Source organism: Heptranchias perlo, chromosome 16 (genome assembly GCF_035084215.1).
Source record: "Heptranchias perlo isolate sHepPer1 chromosome 16, sHepPer1.hap1, whole genome shotgun sequence".
NCBI classification, from domain to species: Eukaryota; Metazoa; Chordata; class Chondrichthyes; order Hexanchiformes; family Hexanchidae; genus Heptranchias; species Heptranchias perlo.
Window position 1 is genome coordinate 62,748,764 of NC_090340.1, and position 27,120 is coordinate 62,775,883.

The 27,120-nt window shown below is 48.1% G+C and overlaps 1 protein-coding gene across 1 annotated transcript in view; it reads right to left on the minus strand.

Annotated features, from left to right (window-relative positions):
- LOC137333826 (uncharacterized) overlaps window positions 1–27,120 on the minus strand; it is an 86,920-nt gene that overhangs the window by 52,362 nt on the left and 7,438 nt on the right. The window contains exons 3-11 of the mRNA XM_067998187.1: window positions 25,535–25,676; window positions 16,966–17,099; window positions 14,849–15,002; window positions 12,940–13,044; window positions 9,890–9,994; window positions 9,023–9,157; window positions 6,918–6,992; window positions 3,539–3,686; window positions 2,263–2,412 (exon numbers count right to left, since the gene is read on the minus strand). Coding sequence (XP_067854288.1) covers window positions 2,263–2,412; window positions 3,539–3,686; window positions 6,918–6,992; window positions 9,023–9,157; window positions 9,890–9,994; window positions 12,940–13,044; window positions 14,849–15,002; window positions 16,966–17,099; window positions 25,535–25,676 — 1,148 coding nt within the window. The remainder of the gene's footprint in view (window positions 1–2,262; window positions 2,413–3,538; window positions 3,687–6,917; window positions 6,993–9,022; window positions 9,158–9,889; window positions 9,995–12,939; window positions 13,045–14,848; window positions 15,003–16,965; window positions 17,100–25,534; window positions 25,677–27,120) is intronic.

Genomic DNA, 27,120 nt, shown 5'->3' on the forward strand with positions numbered 1-27,120 from the left:
AGGCCATTCGGCCCTTCAAGCCTGCTCCGCCATTCAATATGATCGTGACTGATCCTCTATCTCAATACCATATTCCCGCTCTCTCCCCATACCCCTTGATGCCTTTTGTATCCAGAAATCTATCTAACTCTGTCTTAAATATATTCAGTGACTTGGCCTCCACTGCCTTCTGTGGTAGAGAATTCCACAGGTTCACCACCCTCTGAGTGAAGAAATTTCTCCTCATCTCAGTCCTAAATGTCCTACCCTGTATCCTGAGACTGTGACCCCTCGTTCTGGACCCCCCCAGCCAGGGGAAACATCCTCCCTGCATCCAGTCTGTCTAGCCCTGTCAGAATTTTATATGTTTCAATGAGATCCCCTCTCATTCTTCTAAACTCGAGTGAATACAGGCCGAGTTGACCCAATCTCTCCTCATACGACAGTCCTGCCATCCCAGGAATCAGTCTGGTGAACCTTTGCTGCACTCCCTCTATGGCAAGTATATCCTCTCTTAGGTAAGGAGACCAAAACTGCACATAATACTCCAGGTGTGGTCTCACCAAGGCCCTGCATAACTGCAGTAAGACATCCTTGCTCCTGTACTCAAATCCTCTTGCAATGAAGGCCAAGATACCATTTGCCATCCTAGCTGCTTGCTGCACCTGCATGTTTGCTTTCAGTGACTGGTGTACAAGGACACCCAGGTCCCTTTGTACATCAACATTTCCCAATCTATCACCATTTAAATAATACTCTGCCTTTCTGTTTTTCCTTCCGAAGTGGATAACTTCACATTTATCCACGTTATACTGCATCTGCCATGTATTTGCCAACTCACTCAACTTGTCTAAATCGCCTTGAAGCCTCTTTGCATCCTCCTCACAACTCACGATCCCACCTAGTTTTGTGTCATCAACAAACTTGGAAATATTACATTTGGTCCCTCATCCAAATCATTGATATATATTGTGAATAGCTGGGCCCAAGCACAGATCCCTGCGGTACCCCACTAGTCACTGCCTGCCACCCAGAGAAAGACCCATTTATTCCTACTCTCTGTTTCCTGTCTGTTAACCAATTTTCAATCCATGCCAGTATATTACCCCCAATCCCATGTGCTTTAATTTTGCACACTAACCTCTTATGTGGGACTTTATCAAAGGCCTTCTGAAAATCCAAATAAACCACATCCACTGGTTCTCCCTTATCTATCCTACCAGTTACATCCTCAAAAAACTCCAGTAGGTTTGTCAAACATGATTTCCCTTTCATAAATCCATGTTGACTTTGTCTAATCCCGTTGATATTTTCTAAGTGTTCTGTTATCACATCCTTTATAATAGACTCTAGCATTTTCCCTACTATTGATGTTAGGCTGTTTTCTCTCTCCCTCCTTTTTTAAATAGTGGTGTTACATTTGCCACCGTCCAATCTGCAGGAACTGTTCCATAATCTATAGAATTATTGTAGAGGCATAGAGTACAAAAGCAAGGAAGTTATGTTGAACCTTTAAAAAACACTGGTTCGACCACAACTGGAGTATTGTGTCCAGTTCTGGGCACCACAATTTAGGAAGGATGTAAAGGCCTTAGAGAGGGTGCAGGAAAGATTTACTAGAATGGTTCCAGGGAACAGGAACCTCAGTTATGTGGATAGACTGGAGAAGCTGGGGTTGTTCTCCTTAGAGCAGAGAAGGTTGAGAGGAGATTTGATAGAGGTGTTCAAAATCATGATGACAGAGTAGATAGAGAGAAACTGTTCCCACTGGTGGAAGGGTCACGAATCAGAGGACACAGGATTAAGGTGATTGGCAAAAGAACCAAAGGTGACATGAGGAAAATCTTTTTTACGCAGCGAGTGGTTATGATCTGGAATGCACTGCCCGAGGGGGTGGTGGAAGCAGATTCAATTGTGGCTTTCAAAAAGGAATTAGATAGGTACCTGAAGGAGAAAAATTTGCAGGGCTACGGGGAAAGAGCGGGGGAGTGGGACTAACTGGACTGCTCTTGCAGAGAGCTGGCACAGGCTCGATGGTCAGAATGGCCTCCTTCTGTGCTGTAACCATTCTGTGATTCTATGATCGGATATTTACCCAGCTTTTGTGTTGAGTTAATCAAACACAGCGTTTTTTGAAGAGACATTTTATTCAGGGCACCATCGCATCACAGGGACTTGTCACACCCCAGCCCCCCGATGTCAATCAAAACAGAACACACTGCACTGTTGAACATTAAATGGAGATGTGCCTAAAACCAGCAAACCCCCTGGTTCATTTCTCACCTTGCAAAACAATGTCACCATTCCAGAAGACAGCACCAAACACAAATCCAATCTCATCCCCATGGTCAGACTTAACAAACTCGGGCCGGCTGGTTGCAAATGTACTCGGCCTGTGCTGGAACTCGTACAGGAAGACAGAGTTCCCGACATCTGAGGAGAGCAGACGGAAAAATTAATCGATCAAATTACACGCAGAGATTCGAGAGGTTGTTCTCCTTACAGCAGAGAAGGTGAAGGGGAGGTTTAATGGAGGTGTTCATAATTACGAAGGGTTTTGATAGAGTAAATAAGGAGAAACTGTTTCCAGTAGCAGGAGGGTCGGTAACCAGAGGACACAGATTTAAAATAATTGGCAAAAGAACCAGACGGGAGATGAGGAGAATTTTTTTTTTTTTACGCAGTGAGTTGTTATGATCTGGAATGCGCTGCCTGAAAGGGCGGTGGAAGCAGATTCAATAATAACTTTCAAAAGGGAATTAGATAAATTTCCCCTACCTCTAACCCAGGGGTCACGGGTCAGTGATCAGGAGCAGGAACCCTGGCTGATTTCCCCTCTCTCTAACCCAGGGGTCACTGGGCTGTGATCAGGAGCAGGAACCCTGGCTGATTCCCCCTCTCTCTAACCCAGGGGTCACTGGGCTGTGATCAGGAGCAGGAACCCTGGCTGATTCCCCCTCTCTCTAACCCAGGGGTCACTGGACAGTGATCAGTGATCTGGATCGTTGGCTTTGCTCCTCTCTGGCACTGATGCCAGGTGGAGTTCCTCTATTGATATCCTGGCTGGGATTGTCTCACTCCGCAAGGCAGGGGGGAGACTGATACCGGGACCTTCTTGGTTTGTCATATCCCTCAGCCTCTGATCAAACATTATGTATGGGTTTCTCACTGACATAGACAACCCATAATTAAACATCACCTCGACGTCAATTCCCACTGACCCGCCTCCATCTCGCTTCTTATTGTTTAACTCCACACGGAGCCCGGAACCTTCTAGTTGCCCAGCGGAGGGAGGCTTTAGCAGGACGGGTCTCAGCGAGCTAGTCAGAGGCCACCCCAACTCTAGAAAGGGTTTGCTCTGCATTTGGGGTTGGGGGTGGGGAGAGGGAGAGCAGCTCAAGAGATTCAGTAGCGGACCAGAAGAGGATAGTGTCCCACACCATCTCACTCCCTTCAATGGAGGAGAACTCATGGTTAACCCAAGGACCGTGGTGGGAAGTCTGGAGGAAAGGTTTGGGAATAGACGATGGGGAAAGGGATTTTTCCTTGGATTTTGCACCTCTGTGGAATCTGGCATCTCGGATAGTCGGCACCAACATAAATAAATCGCCGATCAGCTCAAGGTGCAGGTCTCGGATCTCAATCTTGTCCTGCGTGTCTCCCATATATTCCTCAAAGGCCCACTGGAGGTGATCCTCTTCTTTAAACTGTAGTCACAGAATTGAACAAAGTTAGTCCAACAAAAAGAATCCATGGGACAATAGGATGAACTTTATTCAATAGCCATCACTCAAGAGAGCTTTGGAACTCAGGATTTTAGGCAACAGGTAAACATAAGAACATAAGAAACAGGAGGAGTCGTCCATTCGGCCCCTCGAGGCTGCTCCGCCATTGAATCAGATCATGGCTGATCTTCAACCTCAACTCCATTTTCCCACCTTATCTCCACATCCCTTGATTCCCTTAGTGTCCAAATATCCATCGATCTCAGTCTTGAATATACTCAACGACTGAGCATCCACAGCCCTCTGGGGTAGAGAATTCCAAAAATTCACGACCCTCTGAGTGAAGAAATTTTTCTTCCTAAATGTCTGACGCCTTATCTTGAGACCATGACCCCTAGTTCTAGACTCTCCTGCCAGGGGAAACACCCTCTCAGCATCTACCCTGTCAAGCCCCCTCAGAATTTTATATGTTTCAATGAGATCACACCTCATTCTTCTAAACACCAGAGAGTATGGGCCCATTCTACTCAATCTCTCCTCATAGGACAACCCTCTCATCCCAGGAATCAATCCAGTGAACCTTCATTGCACTGCCTCTAAGGCAAGTATATCCTTCCTTAGGTAAGGACACCAAAACTGTACACAGTACTCCAGGTGAGGTCTCACCAGAGCCCTGTACAATTGCAGCAAGACTTCCTTATTCCTATATTCCAAACCCCACCTTGCACTAAAGGCCAACATACCATTTGCCTTCCTAATTGCTTGCTGTACCTGCATGTTAACTTTTTGTGATTCATGTACAAGGACACCCAAATCCCTCTGACTACCAATGTTTATTAGTCTCTCACCATTTAAAAAAAATTCTGCTTTTCTATTCTTCCTACCAATGTGAATAACCTCACATTTCCCCACATTATATGCATTCACCACCTTCTTGCCCACTCACTTAACCTGTTTATATCCCTTTGCAGCCTCTTTGTGTCCTCCTCACAGTTTACTTTCCCACTAAGCTTTGTATTGTCAGCAAACATGGATACATTACATTTGGTCCCTTCATCTAAGTCATTAATGTAGATTGTAAATAGCTGAGGCCCAAGCACCGATCCCTGCGACACCCCACTAGTTACAGCCTGCCAACCTGAAAATGAATCTTTTATTTCTACTCTCTGTTTTCTGTCCGTTAACCAATCCTCTATCCATGCTAATATATTACCCCCAATCCCCATGAGCCCTAATCTTGTGTAACAACCTCTTGTGTGGCACCTTATCGAATGCCTTTTGAAAATCCAAATATACAACATCCACTGGTTCCCCCATATCTACCCTGCTAGTTACACCCTCAACAAATTCTAATAGATTTGTCAAACACAATTTCCCTCTCATAAAACTATGTTGACTCTGCCTAATCATATTATGATTTTCTAAGTGCCCTGTTACGATGTCCTTAATAATAGATTCTAGCATTTTCCCTACTACTGATGTCAGGCTAACTGGCCTGTAGTTCCCTGTTTTCTCTCTCCCTCCTTTCTTGAATAGTGGGGTTACATTTGCTACCTTCCAATCCCCAGGGACCGTTCTGGAATCTAGGGAATTCTGGAAGATCAAAACCAATGCATCCACTATCTCTGCAGCCACCTCTTTTAAAACCCTCGGATGTAGGCCATCAGGTCCAGGGGATTTGTCGGCTTTTAGTCCCATTAATTTCTCCAGTACTTTTTCTTTACTAATCTGAATTACTTTAATTTCCTCACTCTCATTAGACCCTTGGTTCCTCACTATTTCCGGTATGTTTTTTTGTGTCTTCTACTGTGACGACAGATACAAAATATTTGTTTAACATCTCTGCCATTTCCTTAATCTCCATTATAATTTCTCCTGTCTCTGCTTCTAAGGGACCCATGTTTACTTTCACTAATCTCTTCCTTTTTATATATTTGTAGAAGCTCTTACTATCTGTTTTTATATTTCTTGCTAGTTTACTCTCATATTCAATTTTCTCCCTCTATCAATTTCTTGGTTATCCTTTGCTGGTTTCTAAAACCCTCCCAATCCTCAGGCTTATTACTCTTTTTGGCAACATTATAAGTCTCTTCTTTTAATCTAATACTATCCTTAACTTCTCTAGTTAGCCACGGTTGGATCACTTTTCCTGTGTAGATTTTATTCCTCAAGGGAATGTATATTCATTGAGAATTATGAATTGTTTCTTTAAATGTTCGCCATTGTTTATCTACCATCATATCTTTTAATCTAATTTCCCAATCTACCTTAGCCAACTCGCTCTTCATACCTACGTAATTGGCTTTGTTTTAATTGAAGACCCTAGTTTCAGACTTATCTGCATCACTCTCAAACTCAACATGAAATTTATATGAATAAAGATCACCAGTCCAAGAAGCCCATCCCCTTGTTGATCGATCTCCATCCCACCTACTCACCCTCTCACCACACCCCTCAGTCCCTTCGCTCTCCAGTAAAACCGTCAACTGCCCCATGCCCCACATACACTGTCTGCTTCAATATCCTTCCCTGGTAAACGACTGCACAAATCTATTTTTCTCTGGGTGTAAAAGTTGTTCCTGACATTCCTTCTTACTCTGAATGTTCCGTGTTTCGTTCAGTCCCAGGGATTTGAACCTTTTATCACAATTTATTGGATCAATTTTTTTTCAGATTAGGTCATCACATGGACCTTTGTCCAAACAGATGAAATAGTTTTGAAATCTGTGACACAAATCACTGGTAATCCAGCGCCCAGTAAGTCTCTCCTATCGTAGATACAACAGGACAATTATTAACGTTGGATTTAGGAACCACAGAGAGGACCTGTGAACCCTGCCAATGGCACAACGATCAAAACAGATAAGGGAGCCCATCTGGCCCGTCGCCATCATTCCCCCCGCACAAGGTCACAATCTCCCTCCCCCATCGCACCATCTGACCACCTGCAGAGTTTCTGCCTCCACTTCTCGACCTGGGGACAGCACCAAGCACTAAAGCCTCTTTCAGCTTCCTGAGGTCAGTCCTGAACTCGACCGTTTACCAGTACGTCAAGGACATGACAGTTTGTTGAAAACTGTGGCCAGCGGTAACTGTACCCATCGGTAACTGTACCCATCGCAATGGCAGCCTGCGGCTTAACAAACAGACAGAAAAATTTGGTTGGCACCACTTCAAGCCAAATCTATGGGGCGGGGTTGGGTAGCACCTCACCATTTTTAGGGCTCTGAGTGTAGACTTTGAGGTCTCCCTGTCCATCCCTTCCTCCCAGCCAGGCGGGTTCATTAGCTGTTGAAAGAATACAAAGGTTAAGGTCAAAGGTTACTATGTGCATCCCCAGTTTGCCTGAATACAGATGGCTGCCAAACTACAACTGCGGGGCAGAGACCCCCGCGAATGGGGCACTGGCCGGACCTGGGAGCCCAGGTGCCAATCTGACCCCATGACCCGTTTCTTTTAAGGGAGTGAGTAGTGACACCACTGTCAGCCGATGAGTTGGAGGTGGGGGCGGGGCTTACGACAAACAGAGTCTATTTAAACAGAGTATCTACGAACTACAGCAAACAGAACTCCTGACCGAAACTACAGCAATATCTCCCGATAAAAACTGGGTGATTCTCCAGCAAAATGCAACAAGTGGAGAATAGTTACATAATACAAATTATGTGCGTTAAATTCAATCCCAGTTACTTACAGCAGTGCCGTCTCCAGGCTTAATTGACAGGCAAATTACCCAATCATCTCCATTCGGGCCTGGACTTGTGGTGTCACTATAGGCAGGGCTGCTGGCACATTGAAGGCATCAATGCTTTTTGGGTAGGGAGCGTTGTGAAAAACGGCATCAATAAGGTGGCACCACCAAGACTTTAGAGACCAAAGTCATTCAGAAGCAGGTAGGCTGGGTGGATCTATTAAAGGGTCTATTACAGCACCCGGGTACTGTACACTGCAGCCTTCAGCAACAGGCGCTAATGACCGGGGTGCTTCTCAGGAGGTCTCACCACATATTACGGGGCAGTACTGAGGGAGTGCTGCACTGTCAGAGGGTCAGTACTGAGGGAGTGCTGCACTGTCAGAGGGGCAATACTGAGGGAGTGCTGCACTGTCGGAGGGGCGGTACTGAGGGAGCGCTGCACTGTCGGAGGGGCGGTACTGAGGGGAGTGCTGCACTGTCGGAGGGGCGGTACTGAGGGGAGTGCTGCACTGTCGGAGGGGCGGTACTGAGGGAGTGCTGCACTGTCGGAGGGTCAGTACTGAGGGAGTGCTGCACTGTCGGAGGTGCCGTCTTTCGGATGAAACGTTTGGAATGGTGGATCGGAGGGAGTGATTAGGCTGGTCGGGTTGAATGAACCTGGGCTCCCAGCAGTGGGAGGAAACTTGCTTTCCGAGAGCACAAGGCAAAGTTTTAGAATCAGTTCTGCCTGTGACTAGAGGCCAAAGGGATTGACAGAGCCAAACAGGCCAAGAGGTCCCAGGTCTGACTCCTGGTCTGTCCTGCTTTCAGCAAGGGCAGATGTTTGGACACTTTAATTGACCTCAGCACCACTGGGTTAGGGAGGGGGAGCAAAATCTGCCCTTGATCACCCAACATTGAACTCATCTGTGTGAGCACTGGGCGAGAGCACGATAGGCCCAGCTCATAGGGACAGAAGGAGGCCATTCAACCCCTTGAGTCTGTTCCTCCATTCTGTAAGATCATGGCTGATCTGTACCTCAACTCCATTTTCCCGCCTTTGCTCCATATCCCTCGATACCCTCACCCAATAAAAATCTATTGATCTCAGTCTTGAAAATTTCAATCAATTCCCAGCATCCACAGCCTTTTGGGGGGAGAGAGTTCCAGATTTCCAACCCCCTTTTGTGTGAAAAACTAAAGTATCAAATCAGCAGGTTTTGCCCAACAGGATGTGCGGTTATTGGCCATCACTGCCCCGCTGGTGAGGCTGGGATTTGTGCCTGAGCCGGCACTGCCCAATGGATAAGGAGCCCAACACCTCACCCACTGGCAACCTTGGCCCCTCCACAGGTGAAAACCCCACCAGAACACGGTGACCTCACCAGAACGCGGTGACCTCGCCAGCGCTCGGTGACCCCGCCCTCAATGGCTCACAGATAAGAAATGGGTGCTTGGGTGAGATTCTGGAGGAGCCACCGTTGCTCGAACAACCAAACTTGAGCAAGGAGTCAACACCCTCAGGAGAAGTGACGGCGAGGGAAGTTTCACATTCAGCTCCTCACATTCTTTAGAGTCAGACGGTTAGTTTTCCAGAAATTGGCAGCCAGCAACTCAGGCAAAGAAAGGGTTAAGTTAATCTCACCTTCGCCAATAGCCAGCCAAATTCGTGATTGGTGACTCCTAACAGATACGAGACTGAGCTGATCTTTTTTGCCTCAAACAGTAGTTCAGGATCTCTGGGCAGGAAGACACCGTCAACGACTGGAGAGAAGTATACCTCATTGGAAAAGAGAAAATGGAAACACAGTTTAACTGGAGGCATCGCTGTTGATACACGATACACGGACTGTACAACTGTGCAAACACACGATGGACACCCGCAAGGTCTCTGGGCCACGTCAATCACATCGGAAAACTTTCAAAGAAAGTAACAGAGACGATTGTTGATATTTTCAGGAGCTCTGAAGGTGAGGGAGTGAAATCTGAGAACTGGAGGGAGACGATAGACTTGTATTTCTACAGCATCTTTCACAACCTCAGGACGTCCCAAAGCATCTCACGGCCAATTAAGTACTTTTTGAAGTGTAGCCACTGTTGTAATGTAGGAAACGCAGCAGTTAATTTGCGCACAGCAAGATCCCACAAACAGCAATGTGATAATGACCAGATCATCTGTTTTTAGTGATGTTGGTTGAGGGATAAATATTGGCCAGGACATCAGGAGAACTCCACTGCTCTTTTTCGAATTATGCCGTGGACTCTCTTACATCCACCTGAGAGGCAAAACGGAGCTACCGACTCACTCTCACCCGTTTTACATCATCGAACAAAGTCAGGATCCACCCCAATGAGCTTAGAATAGGACCGTGCGATGTGTCTTGATTTTAACACGGTAAAGGTTGAGAAAGGGTGTGTGGGATGGTGGAGGAGAGGGTGCTGTTACATTACATACAGAAATGAAAATATCCACAACTTGAAGAAATAAAAAAAAGAGTAAGTTTCACCGTACTGTGGAGTTGATGAGGTTCAAAATTTCCTCTCCCGATCTCTTCTTGAGGCAGTCAGCAATCTTCGTGGAATCATCAGTGTCACAGCCGGACATATTGGCAACAATCTACAGAGTTTCGAGTGAGATCAATAGTTACTGAATTTAATCAATAGGCCATTTTGCAACTGATCCGGATCAACTGACACCAACTCAGTGGTGCAGTTAGACAAAGGATTCTGAAACCAGGAGCCCACTCAGAGTCCCCACTTCCAATATCTGAGAGTCCAAAGCCGGTTTCCTGTTTAAACTCTCACTAAAAGCTAGTGGACAGGTACAAAAAGTAATTAAAAAGGCTAATGGAATATTGGCTTCCATCTCAAGGGGGCTGGAATACAAAGGGGTAGAAGTTATGTTACAGTTGTGTATTACATAGAATTAACAGCACAGAAACAGGCCATTCGGCCCAACTGCTCTATGCTGGTGTTTATGCTCCACACGAGCCTCCTCCCTCCCCACTTCATCTCACCCTATCACCATATCCTTCTATTCCTTTCTCCCTCATGTGTTTATCGAGCTTCCCCTTAAATGCATCTACACTATTCGCCTCAACTACTCCTTGTGGGAGTGAGTTCCACATTCTCACCACTCTTTGGGTAAAGAAGTTTCTCCTGAATTCCCTTTGGATTTATTCGTGACTATTTTATATTTATGGCCCCTAGTTCTGGACTCCCCCACAAGTGGAAACATCTTCTCTATGTCTACCCTATCAAACCCTTTCATCATCTTAAAGACCTCTATCAGGTCACCCCTCAGTCTTCTCTTTTCAAGAGAAAAGAGCCCCAGCCTGTTCAATCTTTCCTGATAGGTGTCACCTCTCAGTTCTGGTATCATCCTTGTAAATCGTTTTTGCACCTTCTCCAATGCCTCAGTATCCTTTATATAATATGGAGACCAGGACTGTTCACAGTGCTCCAAATGTGGTCCAATCAAGGTTCTATACAAGTTGAACATAACTATATTTTGAAATTGTACTTCCAATTCCCGAGTCCAAATTGTTTATGCAAATGGTGAACCACAGTGGTCCCAGCACCGATCCCTATGGAACACCACTTCCCACCTTTTGCCAGTCTGAGGAACGACCTTTAACCCCGAGCCAGCTTGCTATCCATTCTGGTACTTGTCCTGACTCCACATGCTCTGATCTTAGTCACGAGTCTACTCTGCGGTACCTTATCGAAGGCCCTTTGATCAGGCAAGGGTATTATGGGATATGGAACCAAGGAGGGTAAGTGGAGTTGAGGTGCAGTTCAGCCATGATCTAATTGAATGGCGGAACAGGCTCGAGGGGCTGAATGGCCTCCTCCTGTTCCTATGATGTTCCAACAGTGGGTTCCCAGCGCGGAGCCTCTTCCGCCGTGAATCCGTATTGGGAAATCCACGATGAGCTCCCCGCGATTTTCCGGTCTGCGCTGCTGGCAGGCGGGTTTCGGGCCAGGAGCGTGCGTCGGGAGTCAAAGTGGGAATAAGTTGCCACAGTGGAGTTGAACCCAACATATTTTAGCACGATCGGTGGTGACACATTTATTTAACGACTCACATCCAGTCACCGATTGTCAATTCTGCGGCACCCTTTGTATTTTGTTGTACGGGTGGCTGACTGATTGTCCATTTTGGAAACCTTTCCGCCTCTGAAACGTCCGCCTGGAATGTCCACCCACGGTTATGTGGCCGGATCCAATGCTGGTCAGAAGGCTTGGGCGTGGGCCACAAGGATAGAAGATGGATTGGGATGTTATTTTTTACACCGTTTGGCCCCTCTTTCTGATGAGTGGATTACAGGGCTCTGTTACAAGTGTGAACGGCCTGGACACAAAAAAGCACCAAAGGTAAACGTGAATCAGGAGGACTGACCTTGCGAATGTCAGGATAGACCGTCAGACTGGCATCATTATAGGAGAAAGTGTCATCCCCGTCTCTCAGTGGAGTAACAGAGTCTCTTAGCTCAAGCAATAATGTGGCAAAGAGATTCTAAAATAGAGTCTAAGATGTTTTATGAAAGTAAATGGGAAGGTGTTTGGTCCATTGGGATTCTATACAATGGGAAGGGGTTTGATCCATTGGGATTCTATACAATGGGAAGGGGTTTGGTCCAATGGGTTTCTGTGCAATGGGAGTGATTGGGAAGGGGTTTGGTCCAATGGGATTCTGTACAATGGGAAGGGATTTGGTCCAATGGGATTCTGTACAATAGGAAGGGGTTTGGTCCAATGGGATTCTGTACAATGGGAAGGGGTTTGGTCCAATGGGATTCTGTACAATGGGAAGGGGTTTGGTCCAATGGGATTCTGTACAATGGGAAGGGATTTGGTCCAATGGGATTCTGTACAATGGGAAGGGATTTGGTCCAATGGGATTCTGTACAATGGGAAGGGATTTGGTCCAATGGGATTCTGTACAATGGGAAGGGGTTTGGTCCAATGGGATTCTGTACAATGGGAAGGGGTTTGGTCCAATGGGATTCTGTACAATGGGAAGGGGTTTGGTCCAATGGGATTCTACACAATGGGAAGGAATTTGGTCCATTGAGATTCTGTACAATGGGAAGGGATTGGTCCATTGAGATTCTGTACAATGGGAGTGAAGGGGAAGGAGTTTGGTCCATTGGGATTCTGTACAATAGAGTAAATGGGAAGGAGTTTGGTCCACTGGGATTCTGTACAATGGGAAGGGGTTTGGTCCATTGGGTTTCTGTATAATGGAAGGGGCTTGGTCCAATGGGATTCTGTACAATGGGAAGGGATTTAGTCCATTGACATTCTGTACAATGGGAGTGAAGGGGAAGGAGTTTGGTCCATTGGGATTGTGTACACTGGGAGTGAATGGGAAGGACTTTGGTCCATTGGAATTGTGTATACTGGGAGTGAATGGGAAGGAGTTTGGTCCATTGGGATTCTAGCTGCTGCCCTTTAATATTGTTAAGTTGGTTGGCTCCTTGCTTTTTTTAAAATCAAATGGGAATTCCTCGCTGTGAAATGGTCAAAAATGACTTACTATTTTTTAAAATCACTCACCCGTGCAAATGGTTTCGGATCCAGATTTACAGTCCCTTCCATCAGAGCACTGCCACTTTCGGATATCGCCTTGTGGAACAGGCCAGAGGACAAAGGAGAGATAATCTGTACAAAGGAAAAGTACATTGGCCATCAGCTCGGGGAGTCCTGATATGGGAAGCCTTAGTCTGTTTCTAGGTAGTTGGACCACAGGTGGTTGTAGACTTCAGATGGACTGCAGACCGACCACCTTGGGTGGGCGGGGTCTCACATCTCCACAGGATGCCTTGTAACCTTTGTACAAGAAACAATAATCAAGACGGCTAATGGAATGCTGGCCTTTAGGATTGGAATTCAGCAGTGAGGAAGTGATGCTTCAGCTGTACAGAGCCTTGGTCAGAGCCCATCTGGAGAACTGTGTTCAGTTCTGGGCACCGCACCTCAGGAAGGAGATACTGGCCTTGGAGGGGGTGCAGCGCAGATTCACCAGAATAATACCAGGGCTTAAAGGGTTAAATTATGAGGACAGGTTGCACAAACTTGGCTTGTATTCCCTTGAGTTTAGAAGGTTGAGGGGTGATCTAATTGCGATGTTTAAAATGATGAAGGGGATTAAATAGAGTGGATAGAGAGAAAGTATTTCCTCCGGTGGGGGGAATCCAGAAAGGGGCACAAACTTAAAATTAGAGCCAGGTCATTCAGGAGTGAAGTCAGGAAGCACTTTTTCACACAAAAGGTAGTGGAAATCTGGAACTGTCTCCCCAAAAGGCTGTGGATGCTGGGGGTCAATTGGAGCTTTCAAGTCTGAGATCGATAGATTTTTGTTGGGGGTGAGGGTATCGAGGGATGTGGAGCAAAGGCGGGAAAATAGAGTTGAGATACAGATCAGCCATGACCTGATTGAACAGCGGAACAATCTGGAGGGGCTGAATGGCCTCCTCCTGTTCCTATGTTCCTGAGGCAGCGTCCCACCACAGGTTGGGCTGGGGGTGAGGAACACATTGCTCAGTATAGAACCTTCAGAAAGTAGTTCATCCAACCTGGGGGAGCGGAGAGAAGGAACAAATCAAAACTGACCCAAAATAACAGTCCTCGCCTCTCCTGCCAAAGTAATGGGGTTGAGGCGAACGGGGGCCAGGGAAGGGAAACAAAAAAAGAGAGATGTCAGAAGCTAAACCCTCCCCCGAAAGCTCAGTGACTAAATGCACCAACTAGGATGGGACTGAACGATACAGAGCAGGAAGATTCCAGGTTCAAGCTGGGCCTTTTCTGGAGTTTGCTGTGCTCAGGAGAGCTGCAATTCATTCTCAGGATGTGGGCGTCACTGGCAAGGCCGGCATTTATTGCTCATGCCCAGCTGCCCCTTGAGAAGGTGATGGTGAGCCGCCTTCTTGAACCGCTGCAGTCCGTGTGGTGACAGTTCTCCCACAGTGCTGTTGGGAAGGGAGTTCCAGGATTTTGACCCAGCGATGATGAAGGAACGGCTGATATATTTCCAAGTCGGGACGGTGTGTGACTTGGAGGGGAACGTGCAGGTGGTGTTGTTCCCATGTACCTGCTGCTCTTGCCCTTCTAGGTGGTAGAGGTCGTGGGTTTGGGAGGTGCTGTCGAAGAAGCCTTGGCGAGTTGCTGCAGTGCATCCTGTGGATGGTACACACTGCAGCCACAGTGAGCCGGTGGTGGAGGGAGTGAATGGTTAAGGTGGTGGATGGGGTGCCGATCCAGCAGACTGTACCCCTGTTTAGTACCTCTGCTGGAAAGCACGTGTGGGTTCCTGTCTTAACTACATGCAATGCCCTTCATTGCCCAATAAGCTCATTGTCTGGGCCCAGACTTGAAGAATGGGCACTCGGGTGAGACTTGCATCCTGGGCCTGTGGAAGTGTAACCCAACACACCCGAAAAATCGGAAACAAAGACCAACAACGTACGTGCAACGAGACACTCATCGCTCCGGAAGATTCTCCAAAGATGGTGACCGAGCCTGGGTCACCTCCGAAGCTCTCTATGTTTTCTTGAACCCACTCCAGTGCAGCCACTTGATCCAACAGCCCCCAGTTTCCGCGTAGATGCTCATCCCCTGTGCTAAAGGGAGAGACGCAGTCGCACATTTCTCTGTGTAAGACTTGTAACAACAACAACTTGCATTTATATAGCGCCTTTAACGTAGTAAAATGTCCCAAGGCGCTTCACAGGAGCATTATTAAACAAAAATTGACACCGAGCCACATAAGGAGATATTAGGACAGGTGACCAAATGCTTGGTAGGTTTTAAGGAGCGTCTTAAAGGAGGAGAGAGAGGCGGAGAGGTTTAGGGAGGGAATTCCAGAGCTTAGGGCCCAGGCAACTGAAGGCACGAACGCCAATGGTGGGACAATGAAAATCGGGGATGCAGAAGAGGCCGGAATTAGAGCAGCGCAGAGATCTCAAAGTGTTGTAGGGCTGCAGGGGGTTACAGAGATAGGGAGGGGCATGGAAGGATTTGAAAACAAGGATGAGAATTTTAAAATCGAGGGGTTCCCGGATCGGGAACCAATGTAGGTCAGTGAGCACAGGGGTGATGGGTGAACGGGACTTGGTGCGAGTTAGGATATGGGGCAGCAGAGTTTTGAATGAACTGAAGTTTATGGAGGGTGGAAGATGGGAGGCCGGTCGGGAGAGCACTGGAATAGTCGAGTCTGGAGGTAACAAAGGCACGGATGAGGGGTTCAGCAGCAGATGGGCTGAGGCAGGGGGCGGAGACGGGCGATATTACGGAGGTGGAAGTAGGCAGTCTTGGTGATGGAGAGGATAAAGGTACAAGTTAATGAGGAAAGGTACTGTCGACCAATACAGAGACTATCAAACTCCATGGGGGAAGCACTGCTCACCTGCTGTTGTATGCTGCCCAGCAGGAGCTATCAAGGGAGCGGAAACAGCAAACTGAAATAGTGTACGGCACAGATACCAACATCTGAGTAAGAATTCTAAGGCAATAATTATGGAGTCGGGGGGAGGACTGGATAACTCAGTGGGTTAGAGACTGGCCTTTCAGCCATGTGACCCGGTCCAGACTCCTCTCAGAGAGTCTTCTGCCTGGAAGGGCCCAACCTAAAATTTTAATTCTCGACACAATCCATAGAGTGTCTGGTCGAACAGCCCAAAACGGCCCTGAATTTGTGACTGAAATCTCATTCAGCGAGGACATAATACGGCTGGTGTAGAAAGTAGAAAAATGTCACATTGAATTCTCCTCTGAGGATGGGACTAATGTCTACAGTGGGACAGTGTAGAGGGAGCTTTATTCTGTGTCTAATCCGTGCTGTACCTGCCCCGGGAGTGTTTGATGGGACAGTGTAGAGGGAGCTTTACTCTGTATCTAACCCGTGCTGTACCTGCCCCGGGAGTGTTTGATGGGACAGTGTAGAGGGAGCTTTATTCTGTGTCTAATCCGTGCTGTACCTGCCCCGGGAGTGTTTGATGGGACAGTGTAGAGGGAGCTTTACTCTGTATCTAACCCGTGCTGTACCTGCCCTGGGAGTGTTTGATGGGACAGTGTAGAGGGAGCTTTACTCTGTATCTATCCCGTGCTGTACCTGCCCTGGGAGTGTTTGATGGGACAGTGTAGAGGGTGCTTTACTCTGTATCTAACCCGTGCTGTACCTGCCCTGGGAGTGTTTGATGGGACAGTGTAGAGGGAGCTTTACTCTGTATCTATCCCGTGCTGTACCTGCCCTGGGAGTGTTTGATGGGACAGTGTAGAGGGTGCTTTACTCTGTATCTAACCCGTGCTGTACCTGCCCTGGGAGTGTTTGATGGGACAGTGTAGAGGGTGCTTTACTCTGTGTCTAACCCGTGCTGTACCTGCCCTGGGAGTGTTTGATGGGACAGTGTAGAGGGAGCTTTACTCTGTATCTAACCCATGCCGTACCTGCCCTGGGAGTGTTTGATGGAAGTGTTCATGTGCTGGCAGTCAGTGTCCGTGGAAACCTAACTCTTGGGGAGTCAGTGCTGTAAAAGCTGGAACAAACATGAGAAAGATTGTAGAGAGTGAGAGGTCTCCATTTACCTGAGGAATCCAAAGATTCCCAGCCGATATTGAATTACAACGATCACCACATCCTCGTAAGCTGCAAGTGGGGATCCGTCGTAGATAAATGCACTTCCTACTGCGAACGCACCGCCGTGGATCCAGACCATAACCTAACCGAGAAAGTGAGATGGTGTCAGAAAATTTTCCGACAAGTATCTGGGATTTGGTGGGATTCCAGCCCAGGAACAGGGCCCCAGCGGCAAACGTAGGAAACGTCCGGGACACAATCGGTCCCCTCGAGACATCAGGGAGAGGCCGGCCTGCTGGGGACCCCCGTTCCAGCCGGCACGTCCCATCCCGTCTCACGAGGCAGCGTTCCCGTCCAGATAAAACATCCGGTCAATAAATCAGATCAGTAATTCTCAGGCGCCTGCTTCACTGGCAGCTGACTTCACGCAGATTGACTCAATTTAGAAGCAGTCTTGGGCGAGAATGTGAGCTAGTATTTCTGTAAACATTTGCAGGATGCCAATACACAATAGTCCTCGGACTGTAAAGATCTACAGTAATTTCACAACTAGATTACAACATCAAACTGACTTTCTTGCGTTGGGTTAGAAAACTTCACTGAGCAGAGGAATTAACTTGGTTTGGGGGTGGGTGGGGGGGGCAGGGAGAGAAAGCAGTTCACCAGCTTGCCCACCAGTTGGTTTCTTCTTTCATTGAAGCATAGATTTTGGCCTGTACTGAAAGATATGTTTTTTTGCTCTGGGATCCATTTCCTTGCATTGAAACTCTAAAGTCATCCCACTGGCCATGTGATAGGGAACATGCAGCATTTTAAAAAAAAACTACATGCTAGGAAAGGAAAATAAGAAGTTACATCATGAGTAAATATCAGCAACAGTCCGCCCTGCATCCTGCTGGCACAGGTTCCTTCAGCCACAGAGCAACTGAAACAGTGGGCAGTATCAACATTCCACAGCACACTGCTGACTGTCACACTGTCTCAGTACTTGCGGTGAGGTGGGGGGGGCGGGGGGGGTGGTCTATAGTCTACTCCAGGGAGAGGCAGTTCTCTGATCACATCCAAGAAACACAGAACACAACGTGGGTCAGCCGACAGAGCAATTCCTGTGCGTGGATGGCGGCCATGACAGTTACTCAACAACAACTTTTTTTTTTATTCGTTCATGGGATGTGGGTGTCGCTGGCGAGGCCGGCATTTATTGCCCATCCCTAATTGCCCTTGAGAAGGTGGTGGTGAGCCGCCTTCTTGAACCGCTGCAGTCCGTGTGGTGACGGTTCTCCCACAGTGCTGTTAGGAAGGGAGTTCCAGGATTTTGACCCAGCGACGATGAAGGAACGGCGATATATTTCCAAGTCGGGATGGTGTGTGAATTGGAGGGGAACGTGCAGGTGGTGTTGTTCCCATGTACCTGCTGGTCTTGTCCTTCTAGGTGGTAGAGGTCACGGGTTTGGGAGGTACTGTCAAAGAAGCCATGGCGAGTTGCTGCAGTGCATCCTGTGAATGGTACACACTGCAGCCACTGTGCACTGGCCAATTACCGCCACATCAGTCTACTCTCAATCATCAGCAAAGTGATGGAAGGTGTCGTCGACAGTGCTATCAAGCGGCACTTACTCACCAATAACCTGCTCACCGATGTTCAGTTTAGGTTCCGCCAGGACCACTCGGCTCCAGACCTCATTACAGCCTTGGTCCAAACATGGACAAAAGAGCTGAATTCCAGAGGTGAGGTGAGAGTGACTGCCCTTGACATCAAGGCAGCATTTGACCGAGTGTGGCACCAAGGAGCCCTAGTAAAATTGAAGTCAATGGGAATCAGGGGGAAAACTCTCCAGTGGCTGGAATCATACCTACCACAAAGGAAGATGGTAGTGGTTGTTGGAGGCCAATCATCTCAGCCCAGGGCATTGCTGCAGGAGTTCCTCAGGGCAGTGTCCGAGGTCCAACCATCTTCAGCTGCTTCATCAATGACCTTCCCTCCATCATAAGGTCAGAAGTGGGGATGTTCGCTGATGATTGCACAGTGTTCAGTTCCATTTGCAACCCCTCAGATAATGAAGCAGTCCGTGCCCGCATGCAGCAAGACCTGGACAACATCCAGGCTTGGGCTCATAAGTGGCAAGTAACATTCACGCCAGATAAGTGCCAGGCAATGACCATCTCCAACAAGAGAGAGTCTAACCACCTCCCCTTGACATTCAACGGCATTACCATCACCAAAACCCCCACCATCAACATCCTGGGGGTCACCATTGACCAGAAAGTCAACTGGACCAGCCACATAAATACTATGGCTACGAGAGCAGGTCAGAGGCTGGGTATTCTGCGGCGAGGGACTCACCTCCAGACTCCCCAAAGCCTTTCCACCATCTACAAGGCACAAGTCAGGAGTGTGATGGAATACTCTCCACTTACTTGGATGAGTGCAGCTCCAACAACACTCAAGAAGCTCAACACCATCCAAGATAAAGCAGCCCACTTGATTGGCACTCTATCCACCACCCTAAACATTCACTCCCTTCACCACCGGCGCACTGTGGCTGCAGTGTGCACCATCCACAGGATGCACTGCAGCAACTCGCCAAGGCTTCTTCGACAGCACCTCCCAAACCCGCGACCTCTACCACCTAGAAGGACAAGAGCAGCAGGCACATGGGAACAACACCACCTGCACGTTCCCCTCCAAGTCACACACCATCCCGACTTGGAAATATATCGCCGTTCCTTCATCGTCACTGGGTCAAAATCCTGGAACTCCCTTCCTAACAGCACTGGGGGAGAATCGTCACCACACGGACTGCAGCGGTGCAAGAAGGCGGCTCACCACCACCTTCTCAAGGGCAATTAGGGATGGGCAATAAATGCCGGCCTCGCCAGCGACACCCACATCCCATCAACGAATAAAAAAAAACTTGCATCGATATAGCGCCTTGAACGTAATAAAACGACAATGATATCAGCCTGCCCCAACGTCGGAATGTCAACTTTTACTTTGGCCGGGGTGGCAGAAAAGATCATAAGGACCCAAACTAGCATTAACTAAAGTGGCTAATTACAGAACAGTACAGAGGGGAGGAGGTGTGAAAATACACACAGACCATCATGCCCTCCAGTAACAGTAACTCAGCAACGTGCAATTGTGGTAATGAGCCCGATCAGCCATCTGCTCCGCTGCCAACTTGTGTCCGAAACCTGCAGTGCTACTGACCTCGCTAAGTAGAATGATACTACCTAGGCACGGATAGCCTTGTGGCAGGGAAGAGTGTGAAAATTCGATATGATGCCGATCACCCCCTCCAAACTGAGGAAAGGTGAATAGTGCACCATCGGGAAGAAAATGGGACTAAGGAGGTGACATTAATATGGCTATATATTTTCTGATTTATCTGAACAAATTGAAAACTGGAATAGAAGATAATGTGATGGTTCAGCTGATGAAAGCTGTGCTCGCTGACCTACATTGGCTCCCGGTCTGGGAATGCCTTGATTTTAAAATTCTCATCCTTGTTTTCAAATCCCTCCGTGGCCTCACGCCTCCCTATTTCTGTAACCTCCTCCAGCCCTACAACCCTCCGAGATCTCTGCGCTCCTCCAATTCTTGCCTCTTGTGCATCCCCGATTTTTAAATCGCTCATTGATGGCCTTTCCTTCAGCTGTCTAGGCCCTAAGCTCTGGAATTCCCTCCCTAAACCTCTCCATTCTCTACACCTCCTTAAAGACGCTCCTTAAAACCTACCTCTTTGACCAAGCTTTTGGTCACCTGTCCTAATATCTCCTTATGTGGCTCGGTGTCAAATTTTGTTTGATAATCGCTCCTATGAAGCGCCGTGGGATGTTTTACTACGTTAAAGTTGCTATATAAATGCAAGTAGTTGTTGTTGCTGTTGAATAACACCAATCTAGAAGATGAAAGACCCAGGTTTCATTCCTGATCTGTGCTGGGTTAGCTGATTTCAGACAGGACAATCCTAGGGGCATGACAATTGTCCTCAGTGACCCCGGAGCTTGGGCAGTGAGGTGTGAAGAGAAGAGGAATTAATAGCACCATGTGCACTTATTAGGCCGGGACAGGACCAGGTCAGGCTTTGACGCCTGAAGTCAAATGGCCTGCCAACATTCACCATGTAGGTTCCGCCATGAAGAACGGCCCTTGCGTGAAGTATCGGAGATCAAAAAATGAGAAGTGCTCTATTATCCAACAGTATTCCTACCTAGCAACCCACTTCACCTTCCACCTCTGCCCAATTCCACCAAAACCCTAGACCCACATTTCCCATTATCTTGAGCTCTGCAACAACACTCCGAGCCGACCTCCCCATCCAACCACAAGTTACCGCTCATTCAGAACACCGTAGCCTGCATCCTCAGCCACAAAGTCCCACACTCCCACCTCCTCCATCCTCTCCAAATCCTATTAGTTCCCCTGCCCCAGCAAGTTGACTTCGAAAATCTCATCCTCACTTTCAAGTTTAAATCTAAACCTTCTGATTATTGCCCTATCAGCCTCTTCTCAACCACCAAAATGATGGAACAATTCAAGGATGGTTCCATTAAGCTGGATGTACTCACTAATAACCTGCACAGTGACACTTAATTTGACCCTGGCAGCACAAAATCTGGCACCAAGGGGCCCTAGCAAAATGGAGGTCAATGTGGGTCAAGGGAAAAACTCCCCACTGGCTGGAGCCATACCTGACAAACAGTGAGATGGCTTTGGTTATCGGAGGCCAATCATCACAGCCCTGGAATATCGCATCCGAAGCTCCTCAGGGCAGTGCTCACGGCCCAACTATCTTCAGCTGCTCACCATAGTAGGTACAGCAGGAGGAGGATCCTTGAAAGAACTTCAGCCCATCGTGCCTGTGCCGGCTCTTTGAAAGAGCTATCCAATTAGTCCCACTCCCCTGCTCTTTCCCCATCGCCCTGAAAATATTCCCTTTTCAAGTATTTATCCAATTCCCTTTTGAAAGTTAATTTTGAATCTGCTTCCACCGCCCTTTCAGGCAGCGCATTCCAGATCATTATAACTCGCTGCGTAACAAAATGTTTCCGCATGTCACCTCTGGTTCTTTTGCCGATCACCTTAAATCTGTGTCCTCTGGTTACCGACCCTGCTGCCACTGGAAACAATTGCTCCCTATTTACTCTATCAAAACCTCTCATGAATTTGAACACCCTAATTAAATCTCCCCTTAACCTTCTCTGCTCTAAGGAGAACAACCCCAGCTTCTCCAGTCTCTCCACATAATTGAAGTCCCTCATCCCTGGAACCATTCTAGTAAATCTCCCCTGCACCCTCTCTAAGTGAAGAACCTACCTTTTTTCCCGCAGCAGCGTCCTGCAGTCCCTTTAAGAGGAGGCCAATCAGCCCATCGTGCATGTGCTGTTTTCGGATGCCCTACAGCCTGAGGGAACTAACCACAGGTCACATGGCACATGGTTGCCAACCAATTTTGGGGAAGTGGCCTGAAACAGGCCTGATTTGCATAGGTAATGAGCCCGGTGTCCGCCGGACGACTACAGGTCACTAACCAATATGGCGTGTGGTGCATACCCGGCGCAGAATGAGTGCCCGTTTTAAGCCTGAAAAACAGACGATACGCAATCCAATTTCTCAGCCCCAGAATGGAAGTCTCTCTGAAACTGAGACTCTTAACAAAATTTGCAATATCAGTTTACCCAATAAGTGGATCACTCCCTCACCCAGGGCAGAGTGTCGGGAGTTAACACGTATGCTTACAGTGATGCTGGCCAATGCTTTATTTATCAATGGATAATGGAACGTGCTGGAACACTGGCCTTCCATCTCTGTGATTTGGATTAATTCTTGTCCAGGCATAACGGGGAAACGAAGGTCAAACTTTGACCATCAGAAAAATGCAATCAATGATTAACAGCAATGAGCAGTTGGGCAGAGAGGCAGCAAACACTGACTGTTGTTACATTTAGATCTGATATCAGGAGGTTCTTCAAACACAAAGAACGGTCAACACATGGAGTGTGTCCAAAGATCCATCGATCTCAGTCAATGTCTGAGCATCCACAGCCCTCTGGGGTACAGAATTCCAAAGATTCACGACCCTCCGAGAGAAGAAATTTCTCCTCATCTCAGTCCTGAGTGGCCGACCCCTTATCCTGCGTCTATGCTCCCTAGTTCTAGATTCTCCAGCCAGGAGAAACAACCTCTCAGCGTCCACCCCATCAAGGCCTCTAAGAATTTTACACGTTTCAATGAGATCACCTCTCGTTCCTAAGATGGCAGGGTACTGTTCAAAGAGCAAGTTCAGAGACCCCACTCCCCCGCCCCCCCAACTCAACTAACACCAAAAGCTGATTAACTACTCAGTCATCTCAAACTTGAGCTCATCCAAAACTCTGCTGTCCGTATCCTAACTCGCACCAAGTCCCGTTCACCCATCACCCCCTGTGCTCACTGACCTACATTGGTTCCCAGTCTGGAAACGCCTCAAAGTTAAATTTTTCATCCTTGTTTTCAAATCACCTCCATGACCTCAGCCCTCCCCATCTCTGTAACCTCTTCCAGCCCAAAATGATTGCTGCGTTTGCCGATATAACACCGGTGACTGTGGCTCAAAGTAATTCAACAGACACAAGGCTGTTCCAGATGTGTTCGAGAGTTGTACAAACGCCCACCGTCTCCGCCTGCGGTGTCTGAGGGTTCGCCACTGTCGAATATCGATTGCTGTTCTGGTGAAACCCGTTCTTCTCCCTCAGTTATGGAATGTTTCAGTTTATTATAGTCCTCGGTGCGGAGACAAAATGGGTCATTTTAACTCTGGGTGGTAAACGGGCGATATCAGACGGGCTGACGGTTACACAACCCGCCAGATTGTCCTTCGCACCGACTTCAACGGCAAGGAAGATCAGGGCGGGGAGTACAATGGGAGGCCGAGCTGATACCTCCATAAGTTAAAATTACCCCAAAAGTAACTAAGTGAGTTTGCTGCTCGACCGAGGGGGTGCATTCAGTGTAAGGCACTCTCCCCACAGTCTTAAGGCATTTCCTCCACATCCACAGGTCAGCCTTGGCTCAATGGGTCCTCCTCTCACCGACTGAATCAGAAGATGGTGGGTTCAAGTCCCACTCCAGAGACTGGAACATAAAATCCAGGCTGACACCTCGGTGCTGTACTGAGGGAGTGCTGCACTGTCTGAGGTGCCGACTTTCATGATGAGACATTAAACTGAGGCACCGTCTGCCCCCCTCAGGTGGACGTAAAAGATCCCATGGATCAGGGGAGTTCTCCCCAGTATCCTGGCCAATGTTTATCCCTCAACCAACACCACTAAAAAACAGATTATCTGGTCATTTATATCTCTGTTGTTTGTGGGATCTTGCTGTGTGTAAAATGTTGTGTTTCTCTATATTACAACAGTGGCTACATTTCAAAAGTACTTCATTGGCTGTAAAGTGCTTTGGGACGTCCTGAGGTGGTGAAAGGCTCGATAGAAATTAATGTTCTTCTTCACAGCTCAGAAAATCTTGACTCCTGATTGGTGCTGGTCCTTGGCATGCCAACTAGCACTGGGCTGTGATATCCCATTCCTAACCGCTGGAAGGCCGGGGTACCTGAGCCAATCTGTGATGGCAGTGAGTAACTCCTCCCAGAGAGTTACACCCACCCCTTCGACCCTCCGCAATCCACCCGAATCTTCCTCGATCGACAAACGTGGCTTCCAGCTTCTTACACAAGTGGCCTCTCTCTCGATGTCTGAGCCTCGATGTTGTGTGATGGTCGGTTACTCATCACAGGGACATCATCGCGGAGCCCCGTCTTATCCTCATGTGATATCCCCCCAATGAGAAGAAGAACTTGCATTTATAGAGCCCCTTTCACAACCTCAGGACCTCCCAAAGGGCGTTACATCCAATGAAGTACTTTTTATGTGAGGTCACTGTTGTAATGTAGGAAACATGACAACCAATTCGCACACAGCAAGATCCCATAAATAGATACTCCCACAAACAGGGGGGTTCTCCCATAAACAGCGGGAGAACTCCCCTGCTCTTCTTTGAATAGTGCCGTGGCATCTTTTACATCTACCCAAGAGGGCAGACGTTTAACATCTCATCCAAAAGACAGCACCTCCAACAGTGCAGCACTCCCTCAGTACTGGCACTGGGAGTGTCAGCCGAGGTTTTGTGCTGAAGTTTCTGGAGTGGGGCTTGAACCCGTGACCTTCTAACTCTGAGGCCAGAGTGCTACCCACTGAGCCAAGGCTGACACCCGAGCTGTAAGGAATGGGAATCTTGGCTGATTCCTCTCCTTCCTAACTCAGGGATAATGAAGCTAACTGTGGTGTCCCCCCAAGTCCTGCTCCAGCTGAGATCAGCTAACTCAGCACTGGCTGGGGGTTGAACCTGGGACCTGTGGGGCTCGGCACCAAACCCATGGACTGAGATCGGGAGCTCGGTGTGTCGTGGCTATAACCTCCCGTTCCATCAGCCCATAGCACAACGTGCCGGACTGTCTCTGGTGCAGGACCACACCTTGCCGGCCCCTGATGGTTCATCATTGGTCTGGGAAGGGTTAAAGTCAGCGGTGTACTCACGGGCAGTCGACTGCTCCTGTCCTTTGGCCCGACAGGGGTGTGTACATTCAGATACAGGCAGTCCTCGCTGAACGTGCTGAACTGCAGATCTATTTGGATCACATCTTTGATCATCTCAAACAGCTTTGCATCTTGTAGACACCTGGGATGTGAGAGAGAGAAACAGCCTCACATGTTTCAGAGTGCTATTTACATCAGTGGGTCTGGCAGTGTGAGGGCGATGATACTGGCCAAGCAACTCTGAGTTCAAGTCCCACCATTGGTGAGACTGAATTCAGTAAGTCAGGTAATTTGTGAGTTAGCAAAGTGCTTGACTTTTTGAAGGCAACTAGGGATGGGCAATAAATGCAGCTTTTCCAGCAAATAAAACCTCCCAAAGTTACCACTTTCTGTGAACAGAAATGGGATTAATGTCACGTTAATTTAGGGAAGAACATTGGCCTAAGACACCTGAACAAGCAGGTGAGATCTCGGTTTAACATCTTACCCGAAAGACAGCACTGCCGACAGTGAAGCTTTCCCTCAGCACTGGCACTGGGAGGGTCAGCCCTGGATCGGATGCTGGAGTCTCTGGAGTGAGGGCTTGAACCCGTGACCTTCTGACTCCGAGGCTGCTCCCCACTGAGCCTCGGCCGACACTGTGAGGGCAGCCTCATGGAGCTGGGTGACAGAGGAAAGGATTAGGAGGAGAGGGGCTGGACCAAGACTGACAGTTCGTCATCAGTCAAACCCGGAAACAGCAGAGGAAAACTGGAATGAGAACAAAACCAACTCTGGCCTCTCAGATTACAAGGCAGAGACACCAGCATTTTATTTTTCTCCCCTCCTCCTTTTACTGGGGTTGGGGTTCGTGGGTAACAGCCACCCTACAGTGTCACATCCAAGGGACCATTCTTCGTGTGAATGTCAACTGGCTATTTGACACTGTGGGCATCACAACTAAGCCCGAACCTGTCCTCAGGGGATCACAGGTGCAGTTTCTAGCAGGGGTGGTGGGGGTGGGAAGCATGCACTGTTTGCACTGTCGTGGGCCTAGTCAGACTGGGTTGGTGGGGGGAGCGGGGGGGCATTGAGCGATGGGGGGATTGCTGACCCCAAGCATCTCTGGGCAGGGGAGTGGAGTGGAGTGGAGGTAAAAACTCTGGAGTGCGTTCGCTGTTGTGACGGAGGAATCTGTGGAAGGGCGAGGTAAGATGGCGCCTCTGGAGGAGTCAAAACTGTGAAGCAAAGGGGCCGATTGGTTGATTCCAACTAAGATCTAACAGCAGCCCTCTTACGCCCATTCTAGGGATGCCAACCCTCCAGGATTGTCCTGGAGTCTCCAGGAATTATAGACTAAATCTCCAGGACACTGCTGGAAGCAAAAACCCGGGAGAACAATCATAGGGGTGTTAAAAATAAAAGCGTTTTTTAAAAAAAATTTCTTTGAACACTTTTGTTTGTTTATTAGTTATAAAAATATTGGAGATTGCGGGGGAAAGGCTGTTTGACTGACAGTCAAGAATCATCCAATCGGGTAACAAAGAGTCTGTTCGCTTTCCGATTGGCTGTGGGAAGGTGAGGCGTCGCAAGGATGGACGTGTTGG